Here is a 10000-nt window from a genome sequence, read left to right as displayed (position 1 = left end):
AAGACAGTTTCATGTCACAGGCCCTACACCAAGGCAAGACTGTGCACAGCAACAGACACAAGAGAGTTCTTCTGCATCAGTAAGGGCTCTCCCAAGCAAAGATCTCAAAGTAGGAGTTCTGGTGTTTCAAGATGTGTTATTCAAGCTATTTTGAAGAAGCATAAAGAAACAGGCGATGTTGAGGAACATAGACGCAGTGATGGGCCATGTTTGCTGAAGTGCTGGACAGTGACACAATAACGAGTGAAGCATGGTGGAGGTTTCCTGCAGGTTTGGAGCTGCATAAATGAAGTTGGAGATGTGTTCAGGATTAATGGTGTTATCAGTGCTGAGAAATTCAGAGAGCATCTGATTGGCCTTGAAATTATTCTGCAGCTGGACAACGACCCCATACATACAAGCCAATGTCATTAAGAACTATCTTCAGTGTAGAGAAGATCAAGGAGTCCTGGAATGCTAGTTTTGGCCTCCGCAGAGTTTCGTTCTCAACATTATCAAGTCTGTCTGGGATTACATAAAGATACAGAAGAATCTGAGGAGCCTACATCACAGAAGATCTAGAGTTAGTTCTCCAAGATGTTTGAAACAATCTGCCTGCTGATCTCCTTCAAAACCTATGTATAAATCTACCTAGAAGAGCTGATGATGTTCTGCAGGTAAATGGTGTCACACCAAATTCTGATTTGATTTGGATTTCTCTTCTTTCTACTTTTTGAAAGCGTTCTCACTTTACAGCATGTTTTGGAACACGTCCCCAGTGGGACTGATGATGGTCTACACATCAGACTGACCGAGGTTCCTCCGGCTCTCAGGCGCTCCTGGATAAACTCGTCCATCAGATCACTGACGTTGGGGTTACTGCTCTCCGCCTCACTCGACACCGGGCGCATCTTCTGGGTGAGGTCATCTTTACTGGCTACACACACACACACACACACACACACACACACACACACACACACACACACACACACACACACACACACACACTCCTGTTATCAAACCAGTGCCGATTCTTAAATCCCATGTTCAAGTTCATCAGATAAACACATATAATCAGTAATAACTGTATAATAACTGATAATCGGCACATACTCACAAGATACACTTCACTATGTATAGCTTACACAACCTGTGTGTGTGTGTGTGTGTGTGTGTGTGTGTGTGTGTGTCTGTCTGTGTGTTGGTTTACAGAGGTTATTAAAGAAGATTTAATCTGAAAAGAAAAACAAAACCAAAGATAAATAAATCATCACAGCCAGGTTTCATATACACTAACCTATAAAGCAAGACACACACACACACACACACACACACACACACACACACACACACACACACACCATGCCACTTCCACAGAAAGAGAAAGAGAGACAGATTTGAATTATTTCATGTGTGAACGTTAACAATAATAATTTTGGTACTCGTACACAAAAACAGTCCTGTGTCTGTTTGCGTGTGTGTGTGTGTGTGTGTGTGTGTGTGTGTGTGTGTGTGTGTGTGTGTGAGTCAGATTCAAGATCACTCAGTAAGCATGCACTGCCCTCTGGTGGCTAAAACCCACAAACACACCATTGATTGAGTAAAAAAAATAAAATAATAAAGATATATAATCTCTTTATTTAGGTGTGTGTGTGTGTGTGTGTGTGTGTGTAAGAGAAAATGTAAAAGGGAAGACTGGAGGGAGATGTGAGGGTACATGCAGCATCCAAGGTGGGGCAGAAGGGCAGCAGAGATCAAACATTAGGTCCCAAAAGCTGGAGGAAGAGCAGGAGGAGGAGAAGGAGGAGGAAGAGGGAGGCGCCGGCCGACAGTCTTTATACAGTTTTGAGCAAATTTAAAAAAATAATAAATTCAGCAAAAAAAAATATGAGGAAAAAAAATGAAGAAACAGGCTGTTGTCATGCCTCCGTGTTGCTGTGCATCAGCGTGGATCCTCACCTGGAGCTTTTCTTCCAAAATAGCCGATAAAATGCGAGTACAGGTCCTTCAGGTGCGCGTCCGAGGCAGCGCTTTTCCCGTGGCTTTTCGGTTTGGAGAGTGCGTGAGCCACGGATTTATAAACGCCACCTAACAGCGCACCCTGCTGGCGGGAGCGCATGCTTTCTCCCTCCTCGGACGACTCTCTGAGCTTAGTCGCCGGCCCCACCCCGGGGTGCGAGTGCGCACTGAAGTGCCCTAGGCGCCGAAGTCGACTTTTCCAGTGAGCTTCTTTGGGATCTAGAGGGTTCAGAAAGTGCACCGACTCTGTAGAGGGGCGGAAAGTGACGTGGACGCCACCTCCTGGACGCTTTTTAGTTCGAGGGCGGAACCCAGCATGTTGGGTGGATTCGACCTCAGTAAGGTGCTCCGTTGCATTTTGCCTACATAAGGGTTTCTGATTGGTCGCTTGCTCTGCCTCGCACTGCTCTAAACACTCATAGAAACTCTGATCGCCCGGCTCGGGCTCATACTCCTCCTCCATCTCTGCAGGCCTTGGCTCCGCCCCCTCCACAGTGAGGTCATCCTCTCTCTCTCCTCCCTCGGGTAAAATGGGTGTGGCCTCCAGAAACGTCCAATCAGGCACGAATGAGAGCTGAGGCTCTGGTACCTGGCACAGGTGCTCGTAGATGCTATCGACCGCATCTAGGGAGTTGGCAGGGCTATGGGAGGGGCAGTGGGTGGGGTCAGTGTGAGAGGGAGTGTCAGAAACAGGAAGTGCACCTTTCACGAGCGGCTCCATGATGTCAGAGGTGCTGCTGCTGCGCGGGAGCGGCGTCTGATCCGCTTCAGCCGAGACACAGAACACCTCGCCTGCTGGACTCTCCTCGCTCTGAGACGAGTGACGCGCACGAGGGGGTCGGAGAGACGGAGGGGGATCGTCCATGTCTACACACACACTACACACACACACACACACACACACACACACACACAAAATCATACTAGTGAGAGATGCAGGAATGCAATTTAAATAACTTAATATACTGAAAACACATGCTAGGGGTCCATAAACACACACACACACACACACACACACACACACACACACACAGGTTAACTGCTTTCACCACAAATCTCACAGCACATTACCATTATCAGGGTGTCTGTAGTTTTCTAAAAAAAACAAAACAATTTTTATTACTAAATTTACATAAAGATATTAAATATTCAAAATTAAGCTCTTCTTTTCTTTAAAGGAAAAACTGATTTCTGTGATTGTTTATTTGTAATGCATTTTGCTCTCATACGAGTGTCTGTGAGTCTGTGGACACCCAGGTGTAGATCTGTGTCACAGCATGAACATGCAGCAGGATAACGCATGCTTTTTATCAGAACCAATGTTCTCACATGCATGTCGCTTACACACACACGCACGCACGCACGCACGCACGCACGCACGCACGCAACATAAATAAAATATAAAATAAAAGTGTAAATAAAATAAGAACCTGTTCATGATTTCCTGATATAACATTCAATAATAAAATGGTAATAATTTATAAACATGAATGTGTTTATGTTTCTGGTTTTGGTTGGTTGTAAGGACTCTGATCAAACACTGATTGGTCAGACTGAAACCAATTAATAAATACAATTAGACTGATGTTCCTGCCTCTAATAACAGTCTAACCAATCAGATCACAGTTCCTGCCCCAATGCTTCTTTAACCAATCAGGTCACAGTTTACGCCCACAATGTTTCTTTTCGAAAGAAGGATGACAGAGCAGAAAAAGTGAACGATGCAGGCAGAGAGGAATAAACTCACACACACACACACACACACGCACACGCGCAGGTGCAGAGGTTGAGCCGGCTGTACCTGACAGCTCATCAGCTAGGGGAGTGAGGACAGAGTCAGGAAGGAGAGGGTGCACAGGGTGAATTAGCACAGGAGCACTTTTAGCGCTGCGGATAAACGCCGCCGATAACAGACTGTCACCCGTCGAGCGGCTACGCAACGCTACAACACCAAGAGAACCAAGAGAAAGAGAGGAAAAGGAGGAGAGAAGCAGAGAGTAACAAAGCAAAGAGAAAAGAGAGAAAGAAACGTGTAAGACAGCACAGAGAGACAGCGAAGCAGATAACCGTGAAAATTACAGAGAGAGAGAGAGAGAGAGAGAGAGAGAGAGAGAGAGAGAGAGAGAGAGAGAGAGAGAGAGAGAGAGAGAGAGTGATTAATGAAGGGCAAATAACGAGTGGAAAGAAGGAAGTGATTGAAGAAAAAAATCAAGGCTGAAATATGAAAATAGGAGAGAAGGAAAAGAAAATGTACAGAGATGTAATAAAGAGAGATGAACTGATGAAATGAGACTGAAGACAGAATGAGAGGAATAAAGAAAAAAAAGAGAGAAAGATGAAAGAAAGAAAAAAGAAAATCAAAAGAGAAAGAATCGTATACATTAAAGCCAGTTAGAGTGTGAATGAGGGATGATGATGGTGATGATGTAGATAATGAAGATGAAGATGATGGTGATGTAGATGATGATGAAGAAGAAACATGGTGAGTGTATGATGTTAGTAACCCACCGATGGTCTTCTGCCTGACGATGCTCCTGGCCTTCTCGATGCCTGGAGAGCCAGCGGTGGTGGCGCTGCGCTGTCGCATGGCTACAGTTTGACCCGGAGGATCACGACTCCATCCTTTAGAAAAAGAACGATCCACCACCATCTTCTGTCCCTCATGTGCGCCACCTGCAGGAACACACACGATTATAGCAGGTTCCTGTACACTACAAATCTCCTGAAGGAACTGCAAATCTTTACCTGAAGGATCTGTAAATAATGTGTGTGTGTGTGTGTGTGTGTGTGTGTGTGTGTGTGTGTGTGTGTGTGTGTGTGTGTGTGAGACTAAAATGAAGATGTGTGCTGGTGTTACCTTTGCCCTTGTGTTTCTTGAGTTTCTGTTCGCTAAGTTTATCGAGTGGCAGCTCGTTTAGGTCCAGGCTGTACAGGTTCCTGGCCAGAACTTTGGTGAGGGTCTCCATGGTGAGAGACCACTCAGTGACGAGTTCCTCCCAGCAGGTGAGAGAGGAGAGCACAGAGAGCAGCTCGTCCCACAGGTCCCGGGAGATAAACACGTTCAGGTTCCCTTTAATCCACGCTACAATAAGAGTCTGAACACACATCATCATCATCATCATCTTTAATAAAGAAACACTGCAGGAAGATTCTACAGAAACATGCGATGATTAGATGAAAACATGGGTTTATCTATTATTCTGTGTTGTGTCGTGCACGTGTGAGTGTGTGTGTGTGTGTTCATGCTATGTGCATCTCCACCTGAAAAATGGCTCCTGCTAATCGTCCAGACAGCGTGTTACTCTTTTTCCCCTGGGGCATGATGGAGGGAGGCCTCTTCATCACACACTCTGTCACTCTCAGCAACACCAGCAGGATCTGCTCCCTGACACACACACACACACACACACACACACACACACACACACACACACACACACACACACACACAGCGATGTGAAACTCATTATAGGTTTGCCAACTTTCTATTTCTGGCTGTTATTCCACTGTTGCCATGGTTACAGGTGTTAAGTTGAACTGATCGATTACTGTCAGAGTGTATTTATGATCTGTTCATACATGAGTACGATCTGACCCAGCTATCGCTCAACCTTTAAATACCAGTTAGGACGTCGCGATCGTGTCCCTCATGCAATTACAACATGGGTGTGTCATTTTATAGTATCGTCTCGACACGGTGATGAAGCTGCGGAATGGAGCTTAGAGATGAGGGTTCCTCATGACTGCTCCAACAGCTACGAGTTTCTCTCGCATGCGTAATGTTCAACAAAACCTGAGGATTTCTTTATTAGAGCTGAACCTGTTTCTTCGAAATGAGCCGACGGGACACGATCATGACACCCTGACTGGTAACAACGCTGAAATTCCCTCTGCACAGCACTCACACTATCAGCATTCTGAGAAAAGGTTTTACAGTGAACGCTCGTCGTGCACCACTGCACTGCTCCATTATAACTAACAGCAAGAAGCTCGAGACGAGCTCACACTGGTTCCAAACACACGCAGACCACCCAAACCTGCCAACTCCAAGCTCCAAAATTTCCCGTTTCCCTGCACCACCCTGTATTTACCTCGGATTCTTACGACGCACTAACACTGGAGACTCCTTCCATAAACTTAAACCCCGACTTATACACATCACCTGATCTTCATTTATTTAAGGTGTTTGTGTAAAGTGTCCCTGTGCATGAGCCGTTACTATGGAAACCTGGTCAGATCTGCTGTTATAGAGGATTCTGACCAATCACAGCCCAGAACTCAGCAGCGTGTTTACACAGGTGCCTCAGTGCAGGTTGTACCATACCATGTTTTCTGGTCCATGTTCTGGTGCATGACGAGGCTGCGGTAGATGTTGAGGACGCGCTTGGACATGTCGATGTGCTCCTCCAGCAGAGGCTTCAGCTCGTTTGCTGGCTCCAAAAGGAAAACGTTGGAGGAGTTGATGATGAACACCTGAGAGGAGACGACAAGGAAGGTGGGGAAAAAGAAAAAGAGGAAGATGATGTACAGAATTAACCCAAATCTCACAAGCCATGAAAGTGTGTGTGTGTGTGTGTGTGTGTGTGTGTGTGTGTGTGTGTGTACCTGTAGCGTGGCCTGGAATCCTGCATGCACACTGTACTCCAACATGTCACTGTTCTTCATCACTCTCTCCTACACACACACACACACACACACACACACACACACACACACACACACACACACACACACACAGGCACAGACACACACACAGTCTTAGTGTCCTCCCAGTCTGCAAACACACTCTCCACCGAGGACACCACTGTGATCCAGATGTAAAACACTCAAGGTTCTGATGGTGACCTCATTGTGGTTCTCCGGGCCGTGTCCTAGAACCGGTTCCTGTTGGTCGAGGTAGCGCTCATCCTCATCTGGTTCTGCCATAAATGGAGGCTTTTCCTCCTGAGAGATCCACTCCTGATACACACGCACCACCTTACGCATCGCTGCTGCCTCACACATTGGCAACAAGAATGCCTACACACACACACACACACACACACACACACACACACACACACACACACACACACAGTTATGGGTTACCCCAGACGTACTTGAACAGCCAGGATTGTACACCACAAATGTGTTATTAATGAAAATCCAGTTTATGGAGATTAGTGGGCGGAGCTAAACCTAATCCAGATGTACCTTGAAACACCTGATCATTCACAGCTGTTTAAAATAATACAGGGAAATGAACTGCACACAATCAACCCCTCCTCCATCACCTGTCTGAAGATCTCTGTGATGAAGTTCACGTTGGTCCTGGAGGAGTACAAAACATTCTTCACCACCTCTACAGCACTGAGGTTTTCTCCGTCCATGCTGCAGAGGCTGGACGAGCTCGGCTCTCTCTCGGTCAGAGTGCTGGTGTTCGAGTGAGACTGCTCTGAGTCTCCTCCTCCACCTCCATCCAGAACTGCAGATCGAGCACAACCTTCTTCTGAACGCAGGGCCAGACCTGCAGCTGCTCTCTGACACACACACACACACACACACACACAATTATTATTTGTGCTCATTCATGCAGTTTAATTAAATCATTTTTTTAATAAACCAACGCAATGCTATGTGTGTGTGTGTGTGTGTGTGTGTGTGTGTGTGTGTGTGTGTGTGTTGTGTGTGTGTGTTGTGTTGTTTGCCTACTTCCTCTACAACAGGTCTCCATTACAATAACATCCACTGTTCGATTGTTACATCACTAAGTTTTACTACAATGTGTGTGTGTGTTTTGCCACTTCCTATTAAACCCTCATGGTTCCTCATTACATACATCCTCATAGCATACACACAATGGTATAGTGCGAACACTAGCATCCAGGAAGTTCTCGAGTTACCTGGATGTTCTTGGGCACGTTCTCACCCTCCACCCCGGGGATGCTGGTCAGCATGTTGGATTTGGGTTCCAGCCAGAAGGAGACTAGCCAGCGGATGAAGATGACCCGTGCGTTCAGGAAGCTCTCTTTAGTGCAGTACAGAGCCTCATTAGTGTCGGGGTCTCTTTTAACCACCACGTAGCACGGCTTCGGCCTCATCGGGGGAATGTCTGCAGATCCAGACAGAATGGAAGAAGAGATAATGTTTAAAAAAGAGAGAAGCGAACAGAAAGTGAGGTGGTTCTCATGAGAGTTTCTTACCCAGGATGGGGGCGTACAAGCTGGTCTCTTTGGAGAAGTTTGGGAAGATGTGTGGAAGATAAAACTTCTTAAAATTGGCGAAGAGGAACGCAAAACCCTTCTCATGATTCTCTCGGCACCTCCACTCCAGACTTTTAGCCTAGACACACACACACACACACACACACACACACACACACACACACACACACACACACACACACACACACACACACACATACACACACACAGAAAGCTTTGTTTTGTGTACCAGAAGATCATGACAACAACGATGGTGGAAATGTTCGAGGAGAAACATTAATGTGTAAAAGTGTACATACACACACAGACACACACACAGACACTAAAAGGAGTGTTAGAGTTCTCGGTCAGATCTAGGCGTGTCTCTGTCCCAGGTCCTTGGCTTTCTCTGTTTCTCTCGGTGATCTGTGTATCCGACTGACAACTAACTTATGTGCAGCGGTAAAGGACAGACCACCTTCTCACACACTCTCACACACACTCACACACACACACCTGGTTGACCATGTACTTCAGTAGCACCTCCAGGAAGTAACCAGTCAGATCCTCCTGAGCTTTATCTCCAGACTGTGGCAGAACCAGAGGGCTGATCTCTTCAGGAGTTACCTGAGCTGTACATCACACACACACACACACACACACACGAATCGCTTTTTACTAACCGTACTAACATTAAAATTGTGATGCTCCGTTAACCATTATTCTATAACATGTTTCACTATTACCCTATAAAGATATAGAGGTAGTCATGTATGTGGGCGGAGTCATAAACGTAACTCCTACTCATAATTGTAATTAGTCTAGATGCCCTGACGCGCCCACCTGCCATTAACCCCACCAACCCGCCGTAAACCAGTCATAACCCCGCCCACAAATCCAAAACCCAAAAGCCACACTTCATCTTCAAGTTCTTACTAATGATATATTACATACACTATAAACTGTTTAGTTTCATCTTCTGATTGAAATTAATTTGGCTTCTAAACACAACTTTCCTCATGTGTCTGTATTCCTACACATTATCAGATAGAGAGAGAGGGAAAGAGAGCGAGAGTGTGATGGAGAGACGGACCTTCATGCAGGATGAGTGTGGGGTTGATGATGCTCTCCAGGGTGCGAGGTGTGTGTTCACACTGAGGAGCCGGGAATCCTGGGATCAAACAGGCGAAGATCCACAGCTGCTCTCTCAGAGCGTTATACTGTAGAGCCTGGAGCCAGAGGAGGAAGAGACGCACACCTTCTCTCCGTATCTACACACACACACACACACACACACACACACACACACACACACACACACACACACACACACACAGTAAATGATAAAAATTTAAATCTATACTTCTCTCTCTTGGTAATACACACACATACACACACCCATACTTATGAACAAAAGTATTGGGACACCAGACTTTTCCACTTATCCAACTTCTTCCCCAAAATGTTCTCTAGATGCAGGAGCATGAACTTTTCCCTTCACTTAAACTAGGAGATCCAAACCTGTTCCAGCATGACGATGCCCCTGTGCACAAAGCCAGTGGCGTGAAGATCTGCTTTCCATGAGTTACAGTGGAAGATCTCCTGCTATAGAACTTTATTCTATAGAACCCTATTAAAAACCTTTGGAATGACTGGAACACTGACTGCACCCCAGGAACCTCCTCACCTTCTCATCTACCTCACTTTACTGACTGACCTGAGATAATCTAATGGAACATCTTCCCAGAAAAGTGGATCTTATTATAACAGAAATGGGATTAATGTGGAATGAGATGTTAAAAAAGCATATTGTAATA

The 10000-nt window shown here is 45.8% G+C and overlaps 1 protein-coding gene across 1 annotated transcript in view; it reads right to left on the bottom strand.

Moving 5' to 3' along the window:
- Nucleotides 1–10000, bottom strand: part of ralgapa1 (Ral GTPase activating protein catalytic subunit alpha 1) — a 46253-nt gene that overhangs the window by 31318 nt on the left and 4935 nt on the right. The window contains exons 6-19 of the mRNA XM_083551003.1: nt 9277–9454; nt 8700–8815; nt 8184–8322; nt 7884–8092; nt 7275–7520; nt 6847–7020; nt 6607–6675; nt 6326–6474; nt 5263–5386; nt 4859–5096; nt 4510–4674; nt 3803–3943; nt 1942–2868; nt 792–916 (exon numbers count right to left, since the gene is read on the bottom strand). Of these exons, the coding sequence (XP_083407129.1) occupies nt 792–916; nt 1942–2868; nt 3803–3943; nt 4510–4674; nt 4859–5096; nt 5263–5386; nt 6326–6474; nt 6607–6675; nt 6847–7020; nt 7275–7520; nt 7884–8092; nt 8184–8322; nt 8700–8815; nt 9277–9454 (3000 nt within the window). The remainder of the gene's footprint in view (nt 1–791; nt 917–1941; nt 2869–3802; nt 3944–4509; nt 4675–4858; nt 5097–5262; nt 5387–6325; nt 6475–6606; nt 6676–6846; nt 7021–7274; nt 7521–7883; nt 8093–8183; nt 8323–8699; nt 8816–9276; nt 9455–10000) is intronic.

The sequence above is a fragment of the Silurus aristotelis genome, assembly GCF_946808225.1.
Source record: "Silurus aristotelis genome assembly, chromosome: 9".
NCBI lineage: Eukaryota > Metazoa > Chordata > Actinopteri > Siluriformes > Siluridae > Silurus > Silurus aristotelis.
This window is presented reverse-complemented; position numbering and strand designations above follow the sequence as displayed.